The following is a 26,753-nucleotide window of genomic DNA, read 5'->3' as shown; positions in this document are numbered from 1 at the left end:
CAAACAATTTTCTGTTTCTGTGTAGGGTAAACCACTAGGACTGTCAATTCTTAGATACTTCACAGGGCACGCTGACAACTACCTGGGGGAAAGAATTACCCTCTGCATTGCATTACTCAAAAATTAGATGCATTGGAGAAGTTTGCAAGTTCCTCTGAAATACTTGCAGGAAACACAAAGGAAAGAGGAAGCAGGACATAGAGTGACTCTTAACGTAGTCTGGTCTAGCAATTCCACTGTCTCTACATAACTACAATGTATATCATTTATATATAACTTATTTGTTATACTTAATTGATTAATTTCCCAAATTAGCTTTTTATCGCTTATTCATCCAGAAAGGTATATAGAAACAATCTGACTGAGCATCCAAGGGTAAGCATCTTTCCCTAGCATTACTACTATGACTTTTCTAGTCTAGAAGTTGAAACTGTCTAAACTGACAGCACTGGAATCCCTGGTTCACCATCTGTATCCACTCAGTTATCTCCTGGCACCCATCAGCTATTCATGTCTGTATGTTCTATCACATGACTCCTGGTGGTTTATTCTCTTCTAAGCACTTTACATTCAGGTCTGACCTTACTGGGCTTCTGGTAAGTTTTTACAAATCCTTTCTTTGGAGACTGTTTAAATGGAGTTGCCTTTAAGACAGTGACCTGTGGTCACCTGGATGCCATTAAACTCTGGGCAATAATAGACAAAAATGACAATTATAAAATCAAACTCCTGCTTGAAAAATTATGTATACTTTGAGCTTCAAATGGATTTGTATCAGTTATATTTTCCATAATTATTTTTAATGCAATACCCAAGTATTGTAAAACTATATATACATATTTGTATCACTAGACTTAAAATACAACACCCAGTTCTGGGTTAGAGCTGCTTCTAGTTAATACCTTCCTGCTACTAATCCTTGAGCAATATTCCGTTCACCTTAAGGTGCAACACAGCCTGGGTAATGGCTAGTTCTTGATACTGTTCAATCCATCCTGAGTAATCTTTATAGACACTTAGAATCTCCTCCCTCTTCAGTCCCAGTTTTTTGTCTACTGAGGAAAAAACAGGAGTCAAAATAATCTTAGACCCTACAGAGTTTATGTGGCCACTGAAAATCACATTTTCCTAACAACCACTGATGCCAGACACCTGTTTCAAGGATACTGATTCTTTCTTTTCAGCACCTGAATCTCTATGAGTATGTGCAGAAATTGCTTTTCTGGAGAAAAATCATCTTTCGCTATTTAAGAAACATTCACTTTGGGGCCAAGCTATGGGATTCCAAACAATTTGGCAGAAGTTACAGACAAACAGTCTGTGATCTGGGGTGAGCCAAATGACACAGAATGTTTCATTTCAAAATTCTCTGTCAGAGACATGGTCTGCTTAAGGAAACAGAAGGAGCTGGGCATAACATTTTTTCATTCCTGCTGCTGGGTGCCTTCCAGGGAGACATCCCAACATACCATTGTGTCAAGGCTAATGCAGCTGTCAGGACGTTAATAAAGAGGGCCATTTTTTCCTAATTTTTAGGCTATTCAGTAGTCTTTATGAAAAGAGAACAGTAACAGATGTTTATCAAAAGGAGTGCAAATCAAGGTTCATGTTTATTCCTTTTTTATTATTTCATCTCCCATCCAAACAATGGTTTTCCTTTAATTCTTCAAATGGTACCAATATTTGCTGCATAGAGCATCAAAAATATTCACTTCAGACAGTATTGAGAAAATTTCACCAACAGAAGAGACACTAAGAAATGTGCATTTATTCTGAAAGCTGGAATATAGTAATTAAGCATTAGGGACAGTTGAATTACAAATATGGCTTTGCTGCTTCAATTTAGATTATTTTTTTCCTTGGTTGGATGTCTTACACAAGCATTGACGCTGCCATATTTGAGCCCTTTTCCCTGCACTGGTCCTGTGGTTACATCTCTGCTGACAACTAGGGAGAGACATACAGATTATAAAGTGTCTGAGCTGTACAGACCTGCACTGAGGCAGGTCTTTACCTGACAGTTGTCTCTACCTCAACAGCCTCTATTTCAGGACATGCATCCCACCCTGCACCCTGCTTGACCACACCACCCAAGTTTTCCTTCTAAGATCTGCTGCCATAGTAAGGAGTTCCTGCATTCCTTAACAGTAGTGAAAGATGCCCGACTCAGTAGGGATATATGAGTTCAGCAGAACAACTTTGCGCTCACATCTCAAGGTCCTACCTTTGACACTTGAAGGGGTCTTTTCTGCTCTGAACCCCCTTGCAGGCGGAAGCCCCAGGGGGCACCTCCAGACAGAGTGATGAGCATTTCTTCTTCAGCTCCCATGATTTCTATGCTTTAGATATTTTGTCTTCCCAACTTCAAAACAGATTTCAGTTCTTAACAGGCAGTATCTTCTATTCCCATCTTCACAATTCACAACACCACTCTCCAGTCCCCCAAAAGGCCCTCTGCTCACTTTCTCCCTGAAGTTCACACACACACAAGACAGTTGAGACTGTCAAGCCCAGCCTTCACTGCTCTTCTGGACTCTCAGCTGCTGCTCTGCCTATGATTAGACATTTGATTCTGCTCTTGGTAAGGGGCCAGAGTTGTCCTACACACGTGTCATGTCAATCTCACCCTCTGTGCCCCCCCGCATACACGATGGATCTCTCACAGGAGGGTGGCTGAAAATAGCACACCTCCTGTCTCTCCAGAGCTTTGTTTGACACTTTTAAAGCTGAAAGTAAAACTTAAAAATTAAAAAGCATTTCAGTAATAATTTTATTTCTACTTCTCATTCCAAATGTAAACACTAGAGTCATCCTGTACTCAGGATTCATTAGGCAAGGACACGTCACAGGCACAAACTTGTACAAGATCAGGTGATAGCACCTGACCCTATGAAATCGAACAAAAACAGCTTGCAAGTGATACGCTCTCCACTTGTTTGCTCCATGCAGCTGGTGTTACTAACTACACAGTAGCACTATGTGCCTGCCGTGAAAGCCTCAGGCAGACTGTAGATGTACTGTGCTCCCTCTGCAGCTTGTTGCTCCCTGACATCCCCTACATCCACTCATAATATTAGACACTGGGACAAGTATAGCTGGGATTAGCTACACAGACAGGATTCAAACGGTTCTCTGCAGGGCACTGCTTACATAGACTCCATGGCCAAGAGAACGGCTTTGCACCCAGATAGTAGAATAGTTTGGGTTGGAAGGAACCTTTAAAAATCATCTAGTCCAACCCCCCTCTAATGAGCAGGGACATTTTTCAACTAGATCATGTTGCTCAGAGCCCCATCCAATAGCTTGAGTGTTTCCAGGGATGGGGCCAGGGATGCCACTTCCTGGGCAACCTGCCCCAGTGTTTCACCACACTCATTGCAAAAGATTTCTTCCTTATACCTAGTCTAAATCTACCCTCTTTTAGTTTAAAACCATTACCCTTTTTCCTACACTACAAGCCCTACTGAAGTCTGTCTCCATCTTTTTTATGAGCCTGCTTAAAATATTGAAAGGCCACAATAAGGTCTCCTCAAAGCTTTCTTCAGGCTGAACAAGCCCAGTTCCCTCAGCCTTTCTTAACAGGAGAGGCCTTCACCCCTCTGATCATTTCATGGCCTTCCTCTGGACCTGCTCCAATGGGTTTATGTGTTTTCTGTTCTGAGAACCCCAGAGCTGGACTCAGGACTCCAAGTGGGGTTTTACTAGAGTTGAGAAGAGTCCTTCAGTGATTTTTCTTTTGGATCATGACAGATAAGACCTCCTGGCTATCCCAAGCCAGGGAGTTATAGAAGAATTAAAATCCATGTTCCCCCTTTGCTACAAGGCTTTAAGCATAATTTTCTGTTAGGATCCTGAGGACAAGTTTAGCTCTTCCTTATTCTGCAAGTGCTCACCTCTCAGTGACTAATATATATTTTACAGATATCTGTGATGCCCTAACATGCAGAGGATGTAGTTTTGCTGTGACACCATTACTTGGTTGACTATTCCATTGCCAGTACTACCACACTTCTCATTCGGTGCCATTGCATGGTGCTGGTGGGCACACACCAACACAATCATAGGACACTAAAATCATCAAGGTTGGAAGAGACCTTTAACATCATCAAGTCCAATCATCAACCCGACACTTCCACTGTAAACTCTAAACCACTAAATCCCATCACCCAGTGCCAGATCCAGATGCCTTTTAAGCACCTCCAGGGATGATGACTCCACCACCTCCGTGGGCAATCTATTCCAATGCCTGAGCACCCTAACAGTGAAAAAAAAAATTCTAATATTTAATCTGAATTTCCCCTGTCTCAGCTTTAGGCCATTTCCTCTAATCCTTTCACTGCAGGCATGGTAGAAAAGACCAGTCCCCATCTCACTACAACCTCCTTTCAGGTAGTTGTAGAAAGCGATGAGGTCCCCCCTGAATAAACAAACTCAGCTCCTCCAGCTGTTCATCACAAGATATGTTTTCTAATCCTTTCAGGAGCCTTATTGCCCTTTGACGGACACGCTCCAAGAGCTCAATGTCCTTTTCAAAGTGAGGGCCCAGAACTGAATGCAGCACTCGAGGTGTGGCCTCCCCAGTGCCGAGTACAGCGCGATGATCACTTCCCTAGTCCTGCCGTTACTCGGTAGTGAACAACCTTTGCATCTTGGCGCAGAACTGGCCCTGGTTGCTCCCATGTCGCGGTCCTTCACAGGCCGCTCGTGGGACACGTGGCCAAAAGCTCCACGGTCTCGGCCGCGCCCTTCCCGCAGTTCGGCGGCCCGTGCGGGCAGTGCCGGCCCAGCCTGTGCGGGACGGGCTCCGCGGCTCCTCCCGCCCCACCGGGACGTCACCGGCCGCGGCCTCCCGGCGCCTGCGCCGCATCCGGGCCCCGGCGGGCGGAGCGCGGACGTGGCAGCGGCGGGCGGGGAGCGGCGGGGCGGGAGCCGGAAGCGGGCCCGGCAGCGGCGGCGGCAGCGGCGGTGAGTGAGGCCCGAGCGGCTCTGGGGGGCCGGGGCTGCCGGCGCGGCCGTGCGGTGCCCGCTGCGGGCGGGCGGGCGAGCGGGCGAGCGGGCGGCACCGAGCCCGGCGGCCCAGCCGCGGCCCGGACCTGCGGCGCCGCCGCTTCCTCCCCCGCCGAGGCCCGGCGGCCCCGGTGGAGTGTCGCGTTGGGCCCGCCGTGCCCCGCGCCAGGGGCGGCTCCGCAGAGCCCCGGGGCTCCCGGGAACGCGTCGGGCGGGAGCGTCCGCATCGCCCGCGGCCCGGCGGGGGCCGGCGGCCTGCGGGGCCGGGCGGTTCTCGGCGGGGCCTGCGCTCCTGGTGCCCGGGCTGCCCCGAGGGGCCCTGGGCGTCCCGGTGTGGTGCGGCGGCTCCCCGCGCTGCGAGCCGGGCCGGCGCTCCCACCTGGAGAACAGAGCGCTGCTTTTCGGCCCCGGTTCGCCTCGAGGCAGATACCCCTCTGCAGCCTTCCTAATCTCCTGTAATCCGCGGAGCCTTCCCCTAGTGTTTGCGCTGTGCTGTTCAATCTTCCATTCATTCGAGCTTGGTAAAGCATGGTCGTCCCGGGCGGAGACCCGGCGGCTGAGATTGGTTCGATTTGGTTGTGAAACTTAGTGGTGGTCTAAGGAAGGCGGAAAGGAAAGGAGATGGCATGATCCGAACACAAGTGTAGTCTTGAAAAGGTGGTTATGCAATATGGCACTCTTGCTTTCCATGTAGATGCTGCTTTAAAGGTGTTTGTTTTCTGTTGTTGGAGTTAGCTTTCATTCTTTCAGGGCAATACTTTTTATGGAGTACGGTGAAGGTTAGTTTCCTTTTTTTTAGATTCGGAATGTACTTGAGTATTTTTTGCAGTGTGCGTGTGATGTCTTAGCTCTGAGATCGTTGTCAGAGAGACTTTGCAAAACCATCCAAACTCTGGCTGTAGTTGAAATTCTGTTTAACCTTACTGGCTGATGGAAGTGGTTGATGAAACATAGGTGAATTGCTTACACCTATGTCAGAAGTTGTCCACAAGAGTTAATATTTTACTATCATGTAAATACACAGATTTTTTTCAGTTTAGTGCTCAGCTGATTTGTAGCCATTAATGTGATAATTCCATAAAAATATTTTCTGATCTTTTCTGTTACAGGTTTCTGTAGTCAATTTTACCAAGTGTTGGGGGGATGTTGGGCAGAAATCACCATCTGAGACATAACAGGCAGTTATTTTTTTTGTTGTTGTTGTTTACAAGCAATGTAAAACCACACCACTAGAATGGGAGGTGACTGCTGATTTTGTACTGAAGTCTTTACTGTTTATTAATATGAAGTTGTCCTGAGTAAGTTTAGGGAGCTTTGGCTTTAACTTTTTTTTCTTTCCACCAAACTTCTACTAGAGTAGGTGTTCCAGTTATGGAGTGGATAGAAATGTATGTAACCTAAAACTTCAGAGCCTTCCTCTTTAGAGGAGACTTACTTTCAGTCACATATGCACACTGTCTGTGGAAGCATAAGTATTTCTATCCATTTTTATGTGGAACAGGTTCTTGCATCTGGAACTACCCCTTTCTGCTTGAGGCTATACTACTCAGGATTCTTTATTGCTATAGACAGACTGTAAAGTGGACATTGATATAAAGAATATGTAGTTGCTTCTTAATATACTGTGACGTTCACTCCAGGTTCTAATATCATTGATGAAAGCTGAGTTATAGTAGTGAACAGACACCTAAAGGATCATTTCTTTAATGAGTTGTTTGGTGCTTGTACCTCTTTGAATGTTTTTTTCCTACTACTGTAGGACTATATTATCTTCCTGTAACACTTATTATCAAAAGAAGGGTCAAAAATCCAAAGAAGAATTGATGGTTGGCTAAGGAAGGGCAAGGTACAAAGAGTGACTAACAGTGATCAACAACAAGGTCTCCACAGAAGAAAGTGGATGTTTCTTGTACTTTAGGCTTGAAAAGCTGTGTTAGGGTTAATTTGTGAAGATAGAGCTTGTTTTTATATATTCAGCAAGATTCATTGTTAACATAGAAAGCACTAAAAGACAGTGTAAACTGGGCAGTATGTATTAGGAAAAGCTAATTCTGACCTCTGTTTTGTTTCTTGCAAGTGATGGAAATTGTGTAAAGCATACTTGTGTAGAGGAAGTCAGAGCACAGAAATTTTGGATGAAAGATGGTCATAGTTACAATGTATGTGAAGAAATCTCATTTAGCATTATAAAATACTTTTCCATATAGTCCTATTATTCTCTTCTTCCTTCTGGCCTCTTCTCTAAACTCAAAACTCCTCATGTAACTTTCTAATCAATTATACTTCTGCAAAGTTCATAGGATTGAGTCAGATGACTTCACAAGTAACATGCATGTGGAGGTATCTAAGAAAGAGAGAAAGCTTTTACTATGATTTTGTTGGTGTTGTATTTTCAGTGACTTTTGCTTCCTCAGGGTTGCTCTTCAGAAGCAGTGCTCATAAACTGAGTGTTTTTCAAATCTTTTCCTAGAGCTTTACTACAGCAATAGAGATGTGAATCAGTCCCACCAGGAGACTTCAGTCAACAAAGAGTATAAAATGTTATTGAAGTAAAAATATGATGGTGATGGCAAGAGTTGGAAATAGTGATAGTTTTAAGGTTAGTCAAGACTAAGGTGGTTTTTTTGTATTCCCTATTTAACCACTTTCACTCTTGTAACCTGTATGTTGTATTGTACCTTGCCTAAGGCGATGAATTGGCCTAAAAAAAATGGGTTTAATGTGGCCCTTCTTTAGATGCACATAGAAGTGATCAAACCTTAGATGATTCATTTTGAAAACTGTGTCTTATACCTTTCATGGACTGTTAAATGTTTCTAGCAGTAACTCAAAATGCATAGGTGCATTTTGAGAATATGTCCATAGATGAAGAAAATATTACCTGTGGTGTGACAAGTTGAGAATCTGCCCAGGCGGAAAGACAGAGTACCACATCTTACAACCAAACTGGAGTCGATTCCAGTGTTGCCATTTGGATTGATTTGGACAAATGTAAGGGAGGCATGTGTTAAAATGGCCCATGTGCTTCTAGATTACTTGCAGTCTGTGATTTCCAGGATTTTCTATAGAAAAACAAAACGGGAGTTTTTTATATCTGAAAAGAACTAAGTGTTCCATGAGTGCCTGTAGAAGACCTGGTAGTCAAGCTGTCAGTGAAACAAAAGCAAGGACATCTGCCTTTTTGAAGATCGTTCTTAGCACCACAGTCTATGTGTTTATAAGAATAGCAAAACTTTACTACTTCTTCCAGGAAGTTGTAGCATGGAAGCATTAAAGGCACTGTGGGCAATATTCTGAATTGGTCTCTGAGAATGCTGATTGTCCTCTTCTGTCCCTTCTTCCAGAAGGGAAATGTTTGATTTCTGTGTTCAGAAATGAAGTAGACTATTTCCTTCATTTTCAGCATAATAATAGGAGGCCATGCTGTTGTCTTGGGTTGTGTGTGGGGGTGTTGTTTTGTTGTTTGTTTTGAGGGAGTTGTTTGTTTGTTTTTTAAAGTATCAGTCTCCCCAGAAGCTGAAGCAAACTAGCCTTTTCTTTCTCAGGACCATTAGAAAAGGCACTAACATCTTTCTGAAGGAAAGTAATTTTGTTGTATGCCTTTCCTCTAGAAGTGAACAAGAACTGATGAGATCAAGCTTTTCAGTTTCAAAAGGAAGTTAACAGTGAATGCAGACCATTAGAAACGATGAATATGCAGTTTTCAGTCGTTTGGGAGATTTGCTCATTGAAACAAGCTCATATGAATCACTAGGTTTTTTTACAGCAGGCCATAAAAACTGCACTGTGGTCTGATTCGTTTGGATACTAAGGAATCCAGAAGCTATTGTAAAAATTAAAATATTCCAGCCCCGCCTCCAGTATTCCTGTGTATTTTCCTCCCATCACTTTGTGGCTGATCAGCACTGGTTGTCTCTCTTGTATAACACACAGCTTTCTGGTAAAATTGTAGCTGTGTAACTGTATTGACTAAAACTTCCATGGTCAACTGCCTTTGTGCAGAGGAACAGAAAATGGCATAGAGCGACTGCTTCGTGCTTTGCAGGAAAGTTGTTTATGGTAATGACCACTTTTCATAGCATTTTTCCTGTAGTGTCAGTCCTGCTTATTTGAGCTTTGTGTATCCTAACTGCTGAGTAGTAATATCATGATCAACACCATGTGTTAGTATTATGTTTGGCTTAGTTTTGGTAATATGTCACTACATGCAAAGGAATATCCTCAGTATTTTTACCCAGTGAAATGGTCTGTTTTCTTCATTTCTACCTGTCTGGTATATGTCTTATTTCTGTGATTCTCCACACCACCACCACCCTTCATGTCATAAGAAAGAGCATTAAATTCTCCCTTTCTCCATGTCTCTTCAAGTGACCGAGTTCTAATTTCAAGATCCGTGTTTTTTGAGTGGAAACAAAATGAATGTTTGATACAAATAACTTGTACTGGGGAAGAAGGAAAATGGACTCATTCAGTGACAACTGTCTTCCACCTTCCCAGAGGCAGATACTCTTGGCCCTGCCCTTGTGGTATTTCCCATCAGTGATGAGCAAGCATGCCACTGGCCTTATGTTTAGAGCGAGTCCAACAACCGAAATTATGACGCAGCCTTGTCCTCAGCTTCAGCACTGGACTTGTTCTTGAGTCTCCCTCCTTGACCCTCTGCCAGTGTAGAGCAAGCATCAACTTGTGCTGTGGTGGAGATTAGCCTGTGCTGGCTGGCACATGGGATAGCCGAAGGTCTATCACACCAAGCTTTCAGTTGGGACACTGAGTTAGAACCATCTCCTTTGCGTAGCTACTTTTTCCATAAAAGTGCCAGAGATTATCTCAAAACTCTTTTTCTCTGTAAGTTGTGCATTAAATCAGCTTACCTCTCGCTTTTGGTGTTATTGTGGAGAGAGCAACAAGCTGACAGATATTACCTACTCAGGCAGGAAATACTGATATTCACGTGACGGAGGGGAGAGAAGGCTGAAAAGGAAATAGCAAAAGATTGTCAGGTAAGATCACTTACTGGGTATACACTCAGAGCAGTTAAGTCAGAAGTGGTTTGCAGGGGGCATACTTGAGTTCTTGTCCCATCATGCATTAGAGGAAAAAAAAGCATGAAAGATTGATCTTCTGCCCTGTAGTAATTCCTTGTTCAAGCATTCCACGTTCCCCTGTTCAAGGATTTCTGTAAGTGTAACTTGTGAAGAGTGTCTTAATCTTGTGAGATGCTGGTACTATATCTGCAGCTCTTCGTGGAGGAAGGACCTGTTTGCAGGAGCAATGACTAGAAGCCAGGTTCCTCGTGCACAGTCTAATAAGCAGGGGCAGGAAGAAGAGAAAGCAACCCTCCTTCCTTGCCAGAAAGCCCTACCCAGATGTTCCAAGATCTGTGGGGATAGCAGGATTCTCTATGCATTCTTCCTTCCCTGTACTCCCACCTTTGCAGGAGACATTCTCCTGCTTTTCTGTTTGTACTGGACAGGAGGTGGCTGAGAGTAGGTCTGTGATTGCAGTGTGGTGACACTGGCTGCAATACTGGGAAGGAAGAGGTAAACCTTCCAGAGAGCTTAGGAAGGGAGTAGGTCCCAAAGTCCAGATTTCCTGGCCCCAGTCAGGTTAGACTGTTTTGAGAACTAAGTCAAGGGTGGTGTGGGAAACCAGAATTTTTGAAGATTACACATAATAAACATGACAGCAAGAGAAGAGTCATGTTTAAAACCAGTGCAGGCTGATCAAAAACTCTGTCACACTGCTGTAAGCTGTTGCAAATGACATATTGCTTTCAAGAGCAAATTACCTTTAAATATTTAGATGAGTTCTTTTTCTAAACAAAAGCCCTATCTTTACCTTTATACAAAAATGTAAAACTTCATTTCCTTTCAGAAAGTTTAATATCTAATTTCAGAGTAAGTATTAGCAGTTTTAGTATTGACATTTGTCATGTTTACTAGCTATAGGAGGTTAAATGTAGTTTTTATGTTTTCTACTAGCTTTTTTTTTCTGTAAATAATTAGATTGCTCTGTTGTGATTTCTGTAGTTTGCCTTTATTATATGCCTTTATTATATTGCCTTTGGATCTGAAAGAATTTCTTCAGGTTATTCTTACAGAACTGTAGTTCCTTTAGTACATTTGCTATACAACTGTGGTATCACTTGCTGAAATAATTCTTTGGCATCATATTTTTGGTAATGTAGAGAACCAACCTTAGCATTATTTGGCATAGGCTAATCAGTGTGTAGGCAAACCAGCTTGGGTATTTGTTAACTGCTTGAGTTAAACTGTAGATTCCTTGTAGGGTTTTGCCTCAACTGTCTGGTGGCTGTTGCAGCTGTGTCTCCTCTGTGTTAAGATTTGCTGCATATCTTTAACACACAAGTTCATTATACTGTTTGGAGAAAAGTAGGAGGGCAACATTAGTTTTTTTGCTTTAACTGTACCTTGCATTTTTATATAAACTGAAGGTTTTTAGTAAATAATTTAATTGTGTTAAATACTTCTCTTCACAGTGTTAGTGTAGATAGTCTTAGCTGAATAGGATAACAGTGACATATGGAGTGTGCAAAGGAGTATGGGAAATGCAGAATATTCCTATGAGAAACACAGGATGAAGGAATCTCCTGCCCATGAAATTATCTCCTTAATTCTCCACAACTGGAGGGCACTGTGGCTTATCTGCCTGCTTGATACCCTGGTTTTGTAAGCATTGCCTGCTTGATTTGGGGGTCTTGCAATGACATTTCTGTTTTTCTCTTTATAAAAGCAGGTCAGTCTCTTTATATGAGTTAGGGGAATTGGGAGTCTGTCTGTTCAGCTAGATTTCTTGCATAAGTTTGCTAAGAAATGTCTCTCCTGCCAACGATGCTCTGTTTCAGGTCTTACACTTTTGTGTAACTCCTTTAGTGCCATCTTTTGTGTAACTCCTTTAGTGCCATCTTTGCCTGTGATGATTTTTCCATTTTGAACATCTTTCTTAAGTGAACATTCTGACTTCGGAATATCTTCCTTTTCTAAAATTTATGTACGTAACAAGGACTTTAAATAATCTATTGTTAAAAAAAAAAAGGCTAGAGCCCCCTATGTTGGTCCTGTTCTAGATTCTATCAAACACTTGCAGCAGCTGCCTTTGTGGATGCTAATGTGTGTGTTGCTTGTAGCAAGGAAATGTGATCCAGTAAACTAACATAGAGGTGAAAGCTGAACTTGTTCAGTGTTATGTTAAGGAATCACCCATCTGTGTCATGAAATCTATTTTCTGTTGGTCTGATACTCTGTGAGGTGGCAGTAGTTCATAAGGTTTCTCAGGAAGCTTGATAATAATCTGCTGTGGAATAGCAAATGATGGTACTGTTATCTTAGATGATGATCACAAGTCTAACCAGGAGGAAGCACTGAGAAAGTCAATTAGAAAACACAGTTTCTGAAAATACAGGTTTTTAACTAGCTCTTGTAAAGCATTTATCTTACTTGAAAAAATTGCTGTGCAAGAGTAAATTACTGTTAATGTTTTACCTTCCCAAATATCTTAGGAGCTCTCATTTATGTGAAAACGGTAGGGAAGTCAGCCAGTTTGGTTTTATGTCTGCTAAAAGCCATTTTCCCCCCTCCTTTTTGCAGGTGAGATTAGTTTGGGGATGTGAATACAATGAGTGTAAACCAGCAAGCTCACACGGGGCCTCCTTATGGGCAACCTCAGCCTGGATATCAGGGATACCAGCAGCCTGCCTACGGAGGACAGTCATTGCCAGGGGTTCCTCGGTCGCAGTATGGAGCTTATAATGGTCCGATGCCAGAATATCAACAGCCAGTCCCTCCACAAGGTACTTCTCAGTCAATACTTTTAAGATTGATAACCTGTGAATTGTGGTGTGCATGACTTTTTTTTCTGTATACTTCCTATTGTAAGTCTTTTTTGTGGTAGCAATTATCTTTTTTTCTGTATGTTACTTACACGATGTTAAAAATCACGTTCTTCTGTATTCTGAGGTTATTGTTCTGTCACTTGTCCAATTTAGTAAAGCTTACTCTTGTTTTTAATAGCTCATAAAATTAACAAGTTGAGAAACAACCTGCTTTTCTCTGTATGTCTGTGCCCCCGTGGTACTGGAGTACTTGACTTGAGCAGTCTTCCTGATGAGGTTGTGAGCAGTTAGGGGCTGCGACAGATTTATAATTGAGAGTGCCTTACATTATTACATAGAAAGATCTGCACTCCATCCTGAAAGATTAAGACATACAACTCTAGGCAGAAAGTGTATTTGGAACTATTTTCTCTAATGCCTTTCAACTCAATAGACAGTTTTGTGGACATGTGGCAAGCTTATGTGTTCCAGAATTTCACTGATTCTGCGGGATCATATCCCTTGTTATTTTTGTTTGTTAGAAAGAAAGAAAGTAGTTCAACTTTTGTTCTCCTGTTTTCAAAAGAAACGCTGACTTAAAATTATTAGAAAATTTGTGAGTTTTTGTTTTCAAGTACTTGAATTGCTTTGAGAAATTAATAGTGACTTTAACATATGAAATGTAGAGGAGAAAATACTGTTGCTTTGATAGAAGTGTGTCTGCCTTTTCAAATCGTGGCGATGAATTCAGTTTTGCTGAAATAAGCACAACATGAACTTAAAAATGTTCATTTGGATTTCAGCTGGGTATTCTAAGGTAATAAGGACTATGCTGATCATGCTAACGGTCTCCATATTATTCCCCCCTACAAGTACATCTTGAATCTTTTGCAACTTACTGAATTTTAAACCAGATTCAATGAGAAGGATAGAACAACAGAAGTGCCTGTAGTTCTCTTGAAACTAAGGGAAGTGGGAAACTGAAATTTGGGTGCTGAATAAATACGCTGTGGGACTTTTGGAGTTAGTAGAGTAATGAAGAAGAAGAGTTAAGTGTGGTGTGGTAAAGAATGAATTATTCAGTTGCTCCGTCTTCCTTTTCTTTCCTTAATCCTCTTCCTCCCATGCTCTCAATAAATCTCTTCCAACAGCACTTTTAATCTGAGAGTTCTGAGCTAATTTCACAAAGGGTTTAAATTCCTATAAAAGTAGTGAAAATCAGCTCTGAGCAGAGGAAAGAAACTCTGTGTCCTGGGAAGGCAGAGGCAGAGCTCTTAAGCATTGAGTGCTCTGTTTGGCTCCTCACTGTAGCCATTGTTTCCTGTCCGGTGGAAGGAATGGGGAGAAATTGGACTTGCTTTAGTGGTGGAGAGAAGGGAATTCAAGAACAAAAATTAGTACAGATTTGGAAAAGTTTCATCAGTGCAGCTATTTATAAAAAACAGGTTTGGGCTGTTAGCAATACGAAGAATGTTTGGGGTGTTTTTGAAAAGAAGCTGATGAGCATCTTCCATCAGATACTTCAAGAATTTTTAGATTTTACATGCGTTGCATTTATTTATTTTTAAGATAATTAACTTTTTTCTTCTGGATTATTTCTGGTTTGCCTTTTTAAATTTTGGAACAGGAAAAATGTGGTTCATGACAGCTCAGTAAGGACATACCTAGATACTTTGGTAACAGTCATATAAACTTGTGCAGATAAAAAATGCAGGCTTTGTTTGTGCCAGTAATGATTGAAGATGGTGTGACGTTGAGGGCAACAAGATGGTCTCACTTGGACAACAAAACTGTATTGCACTACTCAAGTTGTGTCTCATGTACTTTATTAATATATCAGGCAAAGACCAACCATAGTTTGTGGAGATGTTTCTTCCATCTTTTCTGCTGAGACCATCCTTCCTGGAGTTAGCAGACTGTATTAGGGAAATCTCAGTTGTCAAGCTGTGCATTTTGGACCTGTTACCGCCCAGAATTCCTGTCTTTAGAAGGAAGGAATGTAAAATTCGGAGCACTAACACAACAGCAAGAAGTTGACTTGTGAGTGGCTGCTGAGTATGACATCAGGTGGAAGTGAGAGTCAAACAAACAATGTATTACCAGAGAGAGCGGATGGGTGATAGTAAAGATACTGACAGTTATCCTTTCTACCACCATCTCCATCAGATGTTTATTGCAACTCTTTGTAGCAAGACCTTTTGTAGCTGCATAATGTAAACGAGAGAGAATTAATTTCAGAGGTGCTAGAGCAGCAGGAATTTAGGGAACACTGAGGGGTGAAAGGAAAACTGCCAGTGTTATTCTGTGATCTCAAATTAGTTGTCTTAGGGATTTATTTTGAAAATAACAATAAAATTGCTTGGAGGACTGAGTGGAGAAGTGATGGGAACAGGTGCCAGCCTCAGTCAGGTAGTCTTTCTCATGTGATTTATGTGACAATCCCTAACTCTTAACTAAATGGAATTGTGGGAATGCCGTGCCAGTGATGATAGTCTTTCTTGGGACCAGAAGTGGATTGCTGTGGTGCTGTCTGAAAATAGCTGCTTCTTGCTGTGAGAGTGTTGAAAGAACCAGGACAATTTTGCCCCAGTCTTTCAGTTAGTCTGTTTATTGGTTTCCTTCTGATGAGGTCATGCAGCTAAAAGTGCAAAGACAATTATCTGAATACCAGGAACAATTAGGCTGCGGCTGGACTGTTTTACTTTGTTTATGAAACTGTTAACACTTGTATTAGTGTAAAGACAGGAACTATGTTGGTAATATGTTATGCATGGTAGAACAGAGGGAGTGTAGCTTAAGGAACAATGTGGTAAATGACATGAATTTTGGGTATATGATATTTTTTGCACTGTAGACTGTCCTTAGCATTGGAAACACTGTCTCTTGGTGCTTTCTCTCAGGCTTGATTTACTGGTGTATTCTGTCTTTCCAGGTTACTTTCCTTCCTTGGGGTTCCCTTCGAAGGGCTCTCCTGTATCTTTCAACTCTGACAGTTCTTCTCTTGCACCTAATTTCATAGGTAAATGGTGTCCTTTCTGTGGGAGTGTTTGTGCTGTCACTTCTTCTGTGCCAAGTTCCCATTTAATATGGATACTTATCTCAGAGGTGTGGGTACCTGATTATTCAGGCAGAGGTGGGTGGGACACTTCCCAATCTATTTGTAGGCAGCATTCCAGAAGCATAAATAGGATATGAAGAAATAATCCTAGTAGAAATCCCTTATGCATGCAGATTCATAGATAAAACCTGACTTATGACTAATGTTTTCTGAAGTTTAATTTCAAAAGCTGAATTGGCCCATTCAGGTTCTGTCAGGTAAAATCCTTAGTTTAAAAGAATGCAGTCTCCCACTTGAGAGGGAAAGTGAGGTTTGAAATGATAACATTGCAAAGAAGTGTTACTGGAAGTCATGAGATTTTTATAGCTTCTGCTTTCCTTTAAGGGAAGAAACAAGTTTTTAGCTCCCTTGGCTATATTTAGAAACCAAATATATATTAGGAATAATTATGATTCGAAAAGCTGGGACTTGAATAAGGAAATATTTTTTCAAAACTAGCAATCAAGATGTAAGAATTAGAAATGCTGCAAGAAATCGTATTGTATTTTTCCTTCTTTCCAACTAGTGATATTTTGGAATAGCTATTTCTAGTGGTGTCCATTTGTTCAGAAGATTAGGATGTTGGAATTGAAGACCAGATAGTCTTGGGCCTTTGAGGAAAATCACAGGAATTTCCCATTTTGCTGTAACCTTGATTTTGAGGTCTGTGATGAGAAAGAGCAACATCTCAAAGATGTTGGAAGGGGAACTTGAGTATTCCTCAAGAATAATGAATCTTAGGCTAACCATTAGATACCTATACTTGTTCAAGTGATTTTTTTTCAGTGTCTGTTCAAGCAGTCTGTGGTAATGGTTACAGAAGTATATTTGTGACAAGATTTAGAAAATGAATACTTCCAAAGCTTTTTCTGAAGCAAACACATATTTGTCAAATGGTGTGCCTGCTAAGTTTGAGGGGGAAAAATTTAACTTAATTTATATTTTAAAAAAAGTGTAGGATCCCTCCAGAAATTGGATTAACTATGCCTTCAAAGACAAGAGCTGATAAGGCCAAATAGTTTACATGTACTATCAAAGGAAAGAAATTGCACAATAGATGGTAATATATCAAATCAACTGGAAAGATATCACAAAAGACATTCAGAAATAACTTACAAATGGTTAGAGATCAGGAAATGCTTAGCTAGAGAAACAGTAAGACAAAGGTGCTGTAATAGTAGTTTAGAAAAGACAAGATTTAATGAGAGGAAGGTATATAAAAATACTGTGTCCCTAGGAGTAATTAAATCCTAAGTCTCAAAATGAAGGACAGGAGGAGGTTTAGTAATAAAGAAAAGAATGCAAGAAATTATGGGTTATTCATGCAAGGCCTAGTTAATTCCTTCCTTGACTTTACATCCCCAAGCTTGCTAAAAATTGCACGTAGCAGATACGAGGTTTCAACTCATGTATTTTCATCTTGATTTGGGGTATAACTTAGCTGTAGAATTGAGAAATGGCTCCCCCTATTTCCTGTTTCGTAATGGTTTCTCACAAGGAGCTTTTGAGTCCCTTTTAAACTTGCCATGCTGGTCACTGTCAGTGGCACAACAGTAAGTGTGTGCAGCCCTGGTCTCACGGGGCAGTTTATTTAGTCATCCGTGCTTAATGATACCCCATGCATAAAATAGGTTCCTTTGTGGTTAGCACACGTGGTCATACAGTTGTTCTAATTATCAATATTGTTAACATAGTATTATTAAAGTAGAAGTTCATATTCTCTTTCTTGGAAGTAGGAACTGCAGTTGGTCTGCTGGTATTGTATCCAATATTGTGCCCTCTGTGGAAAGACCGATTTCTGAGGCAAATATGTTTGGGCTGTGGCTGAAGCAGCTCAGTCTGAAAGATGGGAAAGTATTTATGTTAGCCTTCAACCTTGAGAGGCTGTAAAGAACAATCTGTGGTGGCTCTCATTATGTTATATATGAACACAATTAGTCAAATGTAACTTTTGAAAACTGAATCTACTTGCATAACCTGCTTACCTTACAAGTAGGGAAAACTGACCTGTAATGAACATTAGGTTCCATGTGAATACTTTTCTTGGTCTGGATAAAAATAATTGGACTTGGAGGGGGAAGAATTCAGTAACTTACTGACAAGATGCTTTTTTTTCTTCATAAAAGATGGAGTTGTCTTTTGAAGACCCTCCATAGCACATATTTTCTGCTTGATCTGTGTGGAGATGGTAACCAGTGACACTGACTAAAAATATTTGTGCTTTCATTTTTGCTACTTCTAATATAGCTGTATAAATTACTTGTTGCTAGTGGATTATTATACAACAATTCTGCACTGGGATTTTCATGGTAGTTGGTTCAAGTCCTTGTTTCTGTAGTTTGTGGTAGTTTAATTTTTTTTTCCTTATATCTGTAGGTTCATTAAGAGCCCCACCAACATCTGGAGCTCCCCCTCCAGCCTCTGGAGCATCTCATCCTTCTGGCCACCTGGCATACAGTCAGTTTGAACATGGAGATGTGCAGAATGGGATTCCAGCCTCAGCAGCCCCGATGCAGAGGTACATACAAGAAGAGCAAATTGTAACAAAATCCTGCCCTAGTTGACCTATGCTAGGTCTAGACCTTTTAGATCTAGAGCAAACTAAATACCTTGTTTTTTTCTCTGGTGGATATTAACTTTCTTCATTACCTTGTTACTGTTTTGGAACAAGATTATGTGTTAGAAAATAAGTATCTCTGGAGATTAAAAACTTCTGGAAGGGTATAAGCAAATGTCACTGACTGATCAAAGCCGCTTCTCCTCCAAAGACTTTTTGTGGTAGTCATTTTCCCCTAAAAAAAAAATTCTGATTCCCATAATCTGTTTTGTCTTAAAACTATTGCATCCACACAGCCATAGTGTTTGATTCCTTGGCAGTGTGAATTGATCTCTGGAACATGTTGCTGTCACTGCTGACTAATTTCTTAGTATTGATTCTATTCCGAGTCCTCTTCTGTCCATTACAGATCCCTGAGTTATCTTCAACTAAAGCTCTTCAATATCTTCTCCAGAAAGACACTGCCATTACCTCAGTGGTGAAAGTGGCAACAGTCCTGCAGAGTCCAAATCTTTTGAGGAACAGAGCGTTTTTTACATAGCTGTGCAGGCCTTACTGTTGCTCACCCTATAGACTCCATTGCAGCGTTTCTGATTTGTTGTGGTAAAGAAAATGGAATTCACAAAAATATAGAATTTGTATTTTAAGAGCTAATAGATTTTTTTGATGAAAGGGATTCAGATCCTTGCAGGATATGTAATTATTTTTCCAAAACTGAGTTACAGTGCCTCATGTATATAATTAAGACCTAGCGAGTGTTTATTTGGTAGAATGATTTTAAAAGACACAGAGAATGGTAACATCTTGTATAATGAGGAATCAGTTAAGTTTATCATCTTCCTTCCCAGGCCACCTGCTTCCCAGCCGTTCCTGCCAGGCTCAGGATCCACACCTGTCAGCCAGCCGTCTGCGTTCCAGCAATATGGGCCTCCCCCAGCCAGCGTGCAGCAGCTCAGCAATCACATGGCAGGGATGACAATTGGCACTGCTACAGCCTCTGCTCCTCCCCCAGCTGGACTGGGATATGGTAAGGTTTCCTGGCTACAGAAATGTGCTATTGATTTTCGGTTTTGCTGGTAATTTAGTAAAAGATTTTTTTCTTGTCAATGATTCGTTGCTATATGGTTATGGGAATTGTCTGAGTGTTGATATCTGCCATAGTAAATAGTAGTTTTCTTAACTAATAATGTCATAATAGGGGAAAACTGAACTAAGACCATTGTAGGGGACAGTGCAGGAAGCACTGCTGGACCTAAATAACAAAGGAGAGTATCAGCTGTCCCTAAGTAAGCTGTTGGAGAGTCTACATGCCTTGCTACTGCTGTGCAGCAGCCCATTCAAGACAAACAAACAAACAAACAATAAAACAGAGAAAGGGCCCCATAAATCACAAAGGGCTGAAATCACTCTGAATGATTCTGTGAAGGGTTCTGCTGGAAGTCAAGAAGAAACTTACTTAAACAGTATAAACTGAATTAACAGTATAAATTGAATTTAGATATATGGTTCTATTGTATTAGATCTACAATCTCGTTGCTATAGATTACAATACTTTTCTTGAATTGAAGACTTAGAGTTTTGTCTTTACTATATGTAAGCTGGATTGACTACACTTTTTTTAAATTGTTTTGCTAAGTACTTTTTAACAAGCATCTTGTATTGTAAGGCAAATTTTACAGGAAAATTAGGAGTAGATAGGGAAATGCAGATTTCTTCAGCTTTTTGGCAATGTGCATTTGTCAAAAATTATCCTCAGAAATAGTACAGTGGTGAATACAGATGGTGATAGTGTCATGCTGTTAAAACCAAAAAGCTCAAAACCATTCTTCATCTACAGGCTTCAAGTGTGGAGTGTGGATTTAGAGGCTTATTTTAGTTCAAGAAGTTCATAGATAGACTTGTGGTGGTTCTTGTTTTGTATATTCCTGGCTTTGCTCCTTTTTTCTGGCCCTGAATCCTGAAATGTATTCTGATTATGTAAAATAAGCAGCTCAGACTTTGAGAGAGAGAACAATGAAAGAATTACCAAGTTTCAGATCCTTTGAAGGAGTTTCAGCTCTCAGATCAATCTAGGAGGATGGTCACTTAAGGTTTGTCTCTGCTAGTGTTGGAAAATCGATCTGAAGATGAGAAAGTGGTAGACCTGTTTAGGTAATCTAGAGCAAATGGGTCTTGCTTGCATCTTAATTGTCTTGAGGATAGGAGAAGATGGTATTATATCTTCTTTTATTCTTACCAGGTCCCCCAACATCGGTTCCCCCAGTCTCAGGAAGCTTTAGTCCACCAGGATCTGGTCTCTACACACCTTACTCTGCGACCCAAGGACCCCCTCCTACCAGTGTGCCTCAGGGTCTTCCTGTGGCACAGCCTCCATTTCCTGGTCAGACAGTATCAACTCAGCGCCTACCTACTCAAGTCCCTGGTTTTGCCCCACCTCCCCCTTCTACAGGGGTTGGACCTTCCTCTTACCCTCCCACCACAGGTGCCCCAAGGCCACCTGCCATGCCAGGCCCACCACTGCCTGGGCAGACCCTGGCTGGACCACCGTCATCCCAGCCTAACCATGTAACCTCACCACCACCTCCATCAGCTCTGGCAGGGCTGCACCCTGGGCCTCCCATGAGTGGCCTCCATGGACCACCTCCTCCCACTCATCCTCCTCAGCCAGGATACCAAATGCAGCAGAATGGTGAGTATTCCTAGAGGCGGAATTTCAAGTTACGCGTTCTCTGTATTCTGCAAACTGAGAACTAAATTTCGGGTTTGTTACTTGGCTCCTGGCTGCACCTCAGCACTTCTCTCTTGTTTCCCTGTGCTCATGTCTAAGATAAACAATAGCATGTGTCATTCTAAGATACTTTATCATACAGATGTTAATCAGATTAATGTAACTAAAGGAATCCTAGCTTACTTGACCAAAACCTGTTTAGTAATTAGTGCCATAATAATACCAGCATTTGTTATCAAAATTTTATTATGGACTTTAACTTGATATCTGCAACCTCATCTGTTAAAAAATAGACATCTAAATACTGAAAAGCCTTATTTTTTATTTTTTAAATTGGTGGTGCTGTGCGTATACAATGTATATGAGAGCAGCTGTTGAACACTGAAAAAGGAGTCGCTATGTTTTCTCCTTAAATTCACATAACCGTATTTTGCTCCTTGTAGCAGCTTGCACATCTTGAATGTGCTTAGAAGTAAGACCAGATAAACTTCCTGAATTATCAACAGTTTTGACTGGTTTTGAGTCAATAACACCTACAGATAGATAGGATAAAGTAATCCTGTGCAAATGTTAGGATTGAGAATCCCATCCCCCATGCAGTTTTGCACAACTGACCAGGTAAATTACTTAAACATATCTGTCTGAATTCCTGTAAACTGCAAAAATACTCATGGGTTAAATCATGCTGTTATTCTGTAAGTGACTGGAATTGTCTAAAATAATATGAAATAACTACAAGTAGTTACAAAACAAAAGAGAAAATCACACATTAACCTATTACTGTAACCTCAGACCAGCCAAAACTGCCCAAGTCAACTCCTTGCATATCTTTGATTGGAAGAATTAGAGGTCATCCACTAGCTTATTTGGCTGTTTTGTGTGCACTTAAATGTTCATAGTGCATGAATTTAATGTGTATTGTAATCATATTACTCTAAAAATAGTTACATTTGTATGCTGGTTTTGGCTGAGGTAGAGTTAATAGAGTTCAGACTGAAAATGTGTGTTTCTTTAAGTCTAGTTTTGAGTATTGTATCCATCAATCTATTGGATTGTTGGTAGAGATGTACGGATGTAAGCTAAAACACTGTGACAAATATGTTTAATCCTAATTAACTGAAAAGCACATAACTTTGTTGTTCTTGAGGGGTTTTTTTATAATGGCAGGAAAAGTGGGAAGTGCCTAATGAGGAAACACCTAGCATTAAACCCCTCTTTGATTCTGATGTTCCTTTCTTGTTAAGGTTCCTTCGGGCAGGTGAGGGGTCCCCAACCAAACTATGGAGGAGCCTATCCAGGAACACCAAATTATGGAAGTCCACCTGGGCCACCACCTCCACCAAAACGCTTGGATCCAGATTCCATTCCTAGCCCTGTAAGCTTACCTGTTCTTACCAGCATCACCTCTTCCATAGTGTGTTTGCATAAAACAGAACTGACAGAAAACAGAGCTGAAAACAAGCTGACAAAAACCTCGTTCTGAGGAACATCAGTCTGTTTTCCTGCTCTACTTTTCTTTTAATGAATAAGCCCACAGACAGTATTTTTCTTGGTGACTAAAGAGAGGCACTGCATATGGAAATCACTGCTCTAATTCCTCAGGTCTTCTTCTATACTGTGTTACCTTCTGAGAATCCTTGAGGGCTTTTATTAAGCTTGTTTCTCCATATCTGGATTCTTGCATTATGACTTTCCAAGGTGAACTGATTTCAGGTTTTATGGTGACAGTCTGTGAACTGTATGATCCACATTTAAAATATGGTTAGTAGGAGGTGATCTTGGTGCTTTTCCTGTAATCTGCCAAAAAGCTGGTTTGTGGTTTTTTGGGTCATGAAGTCATGATGCTATATCATTCAATTATGGACAGCTTCTCAAATTGGGATTATCTTTCAGAATGGAGGTTCTGAGAAAGGATGAGCAGTTATATGTAAAGCTTAGCAGTGATGACTGCTATTAAGCCTGGCAGTATTATTGCCACTAGCCTACTATGTTGTTCCTTCCACTGCTGCTGATGCTGTTCTGTACTTCAAAACTGTGAAAATAATTTAGTCTTGAGTTACATCTTAGATCTGATGTTTTTCAGAAGTTACTTCCACTCAAAAAGATTATCTGTTTAGGCTCCAGGTTTATGTAAAGCTTATGACTGGTTTTTTTTGTAGAATATGTCTTGAATTGCTTGTCTGCCTTTCTTCTCTTCCACTAAATGGATCTCAAATGGCTTGTGTCAGTTGCCTTCATGTTAGCATGTTCTTAAGGCATAAATCCTCAGTTTCTAACCAAAATGAACAGGTGAGCCCCTGCCTCTGTTAGCAGTGTGTTCAGGGCCCAAGCCCAATATCCTGGCAAGACAGGTTTGGGGGTCAGTGTATGCTGTAGAAGCTGATGTGTCCTGTTGCATGAACCAATATCCAAATGTATCTAATTCCAGTGCTACAGGTTTGGGTAGAGAGAAGTAACACTGTTACTTTTTGGTTTATTATTCTCTTTTCTTTCTTTCTTTCTTTTTTTTTTGTTTTGTGGCACTCTTACTTTTTATTAAACAAAAAGCAACTTAATGAGCTGCCACCCCAGCAGAAACCCAGGCACAGAATAGACCCAGATGCAATTCCTAGTCCAGTAAGTGCTGTATGTATGTCAATTGTAGTCTGTGTGTTGGTGACCATCTGTGCATGCCTGAAACCTGAACTTCACCTCGCTAACCCTACATCATTAATCCTTTACCCTTTCCGACTGTCTTCTGTTTGCCTTATCAAAATGAGTAACACTACACCACATGAGGTTGTTAAAATCTTCTATGATAAATGGTGAGGCAATAGAAAGCAGAGTGTTTCAGAAACAGATCATGAAGAATGTCTCCCCTTCTTTGTCTGATCTTTGGGATATCACCTTCATCAGATTCCAACTGGCATTTTCAGTGTAAGCCAATAGTATGAATGTGCATACAGTGTGTGTCTCATACACGGCATGAGCCTGTGTAGCCATGTTTTCTACCAGTCTGGATCAGAATTTGATTACTGTTCTTGTTGATACACCAGTATTGGGCCAGTGCTTTGAAGTTCTAAAATTGCAGATGAACTGTTTTGTTTTGATGTTAATTCCTGATATAAATCTTCTAGTCGCTTAGGATGAGGCATGGGGAGCTATAAACATTCTCTCATTATCTGTGCTCGTACATAACCATTAAATTTTGAATTTGAAAATTTAATGTTTATGTTAGAGAATCTTACATAAAGAAATTAAAAAGCAGCTACCTTTTGGATGGGAAGAAAAACAAAGCATGTTTGGCTTTTTGTCACCCTGTGTTGCTTCTTCCTCATTTAGTCAAAGTTCATCATGTAACAGGTACCAGTGGTGAGATCACCAACATCAGTCAGTCTGTTGACTTTTGAAATGAGAATAGATTTATCCTAGAGTAGTCACTATCTGAAGCTCTGGGAGGCTTTCTGCTGGCAGCTTGGAATCCAGTGAGAGAGTGGAAGTTCTGCCATGCTAACTTCTGCTTTTCAGAATTTACTATAGGCAAAGGCATATGTGTTTGGTGGCAAAATAAGATCAGAAGAATGAATGTTAACTTTAGTTCTTTCATTCAGTTATCACTATGGAAATACAGTTTAAACTGTGTACAACTAAATTCTCTGTTCTTAGGCAAAGGTCAGTGGATATTTTAGTAGATTAAAACTGTTCAATAAATTTCCATTATCTTAAGCATATTTGCAATAATGAAGAATTTGAAATATTAAGAAATTTAAGATTTTTACAGGCTTTGAAGTTTAATTCATTGAAAAGTCTACTGAAACTTCACTTTCCATGTCCCCAGAATTCAAATCACAAACCCTTGAGCACTACAAAGTAATGAAGACTTCCACCTGAGCTTGCAAGCACATCTGTCTTTAGGTCAGAGTTACAGTGGTTAGAAATAAACACATAGTATGAAAATAGTGGGAATATAACAGAAAGAAAAAGCCAGGTTACCTATAGACTTCAACTTGAGGATTACAGAAGCTTCTAATTTTAATTTGATTAGAATCATACAAGGGAATAGTACCAAAAATTCCTTTCTTGATCTGTTTGGCTTTTATGAGTTCATAAAATATGCTGCTACTAAGAATACTTAGGGAAAAATAGTATTTGCAGCTTGTAATTTATTGATAGTCATTAAGTACTGTTTGAAATCAAACTGAGAGGTGACTGCTTGATAAAACTTACTTTCTTTAGACTTCTTATTTTTAGAGATAGTAATGTTTTTCTCCAGTCCCCTTTTCATTGCCTTACAGATTTTGTACTTTACAGTACTTTGAAACCAAGCCTCTAAGTATTAACATGGTGTTTTCCAACATAGATTCAAGTGATCGAAGATGACAGAAGTAACCGTGGGTCAGAACCATTTGTCACTGGAGCGCGAGGGCAGGTCCCACCTCTCGTTACTACGAATTTCTTGGTCAAGGATCAAGGTAAATATTTTTCTTTTCCTAAACAAACAAAACACAAACCCAGAAGAGTCAGTGACAGAACTGTCTGTGTCTTTAAAGGAAAAGTTTGAGGAATGATTTCTGTGCTGGGGATGTGTGTTTTACCAACAGAAGCTTAGTTTCAGGTGCTGTGTTGATTTGATCTCAGTTTAGGTTCTCCTGATTGTTTGGTAGCTAGTAATCAATTTGCAGGTAAAAAATGTTTTCCAAGGCAGATACCTAGGACCAGTATTAGCAGAGATATCAGAAAGCAGCAAGTGAAGCTTCTTCTGGAGAGCAATATAAACAACAGTTCAGAACTGAAGTTTGCTATCAATATCATTAGAATGGGATGGGGAAACTATATTTTTTAAAATTAAGTAGAATGTAAATAAAGAAACAATATTTCACCTTCTAATCTCCTGCAATTTTCTTGAGTTTTAAAGTTCCAGAAAAAAATGCAGAATCTGATTCTATGATCAAGTGTTTTACTCTTCAGCCAAAATTACAAAATCAAACAGTAGAAAAGTTTGAGTAGAGGTTTCTGTCTACAGTATGTCTGCAAAAAGAGTGAAACAGGACTGCCTTTTTAGAGGTATAGGTTGATGGGGAGTCAAGTTCATTTGTTTTCAGTTAAGAACTTCTATTATATGTAGTTAATATAAAGAGGTATTTTATTTGAATTCAGGTTTCCATAGATTGAAACTGATTGTTTAGATAAGTTTGTAGTATCTGTCTGTGGCTTGACAGCACAACTGAAGGTATCTTTGTTTCTGCTCTCGAATATAAACTTAACTTGTACTGAAATTTGTGGGGATTTTTTATTTGTCCCCCAGGTAATGCAAGCCCTCGCTACATAAGATGCACATCTTACAATATTCCCTGCACCTCTGATATGGCCAAACAGTCCCAAGTTCCCCTCGCTGCCGTCATAAAGCCGCTGGCTACTCTGCCGCCGGAGGAGGTGAGAGCTGTGTGGGGGGTTACACGTGCCCTGCGTGTACTCGGAACTCGCCAGGAGAATGCTGTTAGATGGCAGCATTTAACAGATGTGTTGAGAGAGCATGTTTAGGTTGTGAAGACTA

At 40.6% G+C, this 26,753-nt stretch overlaps 2 protein-coding genes across 5 annotated transcripts in view; one reads left to right on the top strand and one right to left on the bottom strand.

Moving 5' to 3' along the window:
* Positions 1 to 2,758, bottom strand: part of SYNPO2L (synaptopodin 2 like) — a 38,350-nt gene extending 35,592 nt beyond the window's left edge. Inside the window, exon 1 of the mRNA XM_017807064.1 lies at positions 2,225 to 2,758. Within this exon, the coding sequence (XP_017662553.1) occupies positions 2,225 to 2,329 (105 nt within the window). The 5' untranslated portion in view covers positions 2,330 to 2,758. The remainder of the gene's footprint in view (positions 1 to 2,224) is intronic.
* Positions 2,759 to 4,918: 2,160 nt separating this feature from the next.
* Positions 4,919 to 26,753, top strand: part of SEC24C (SEC24 homolog C, COPII coat complex component) — a 38,649-nt gene continuing 16,814 nt past the window's right edge. The window contains exons 1-10 of one of the 4 annotated variants that reach the window (XM_017807060.1): positions 4,919 to 4,965; positions 12,615 to 12,817; positions 15,771 to 15,857; positions 18,312 to 18,453; positions 19,341 to 19,519; positions 20,732 to 21,181; positions 22,465 to 22,595; positions 23,768 to 23,836; positions 25,560 to 25,671; positions 26,505 to 26,632. In XM_017807060.1, the coding sequence (XP_017662549.1) occupies positions 12,643 to 12,817; positions 15,771 to 15,857; positions 18,312 to 18,453; positions 19,341 to 19,519; positions 20,732 to 21,181; positions 22,465 to 22,595; positions 23,768 to 23,836; positions 25,560 to 25,671; positions 26,505 to 26,632 (1,473 nt within the window). In that variant the 5' untranslated portion in view covers positions 4,919 to 4,965; positions 12,615 to 12,642. Of the gene's footprint in view, positions 4,966 to 7,508; positions 7,607 to 12,614; positions 12,818 to 15,770; positions 15,858 to 18,311; positions 18,454 to 19,340; positions 19,520 to 20,731; positions 21,182 to 22,464; positions 22,596 to 23,767; positions 23,837 to 25,559; positions 25,672 to 26,504; positions 26,633 to 26,753 lie in introns of those variants that run through there. The other 3 variants (XM_017807061.1, XM_017807063.1, XM_017807062.1) reach the window with 3 other exon arrangements.

This window comes from Lepidothrix coronata, unplaced genomic scaffold, assembly GCF_001604755.1.
Source record: "Lepidothrix coronata isolate B3197 unplaced genomic scaffold, Lepidothrix_coronata-1.0 Scaffold17, whole genome shotgun sequence".
Classification (NCBI taxonomy): domain Eukaryota; kingdom Metazoa; phylum Chordata; class Aves; order Passeriformes; family Pipridae; genus Lepidothrix; species Lepidothrix coronata.
Note: the sequence above shows the minus strand (reverse complement) of the source record. Positions and strands in the feature narration are given on the sequence as shown.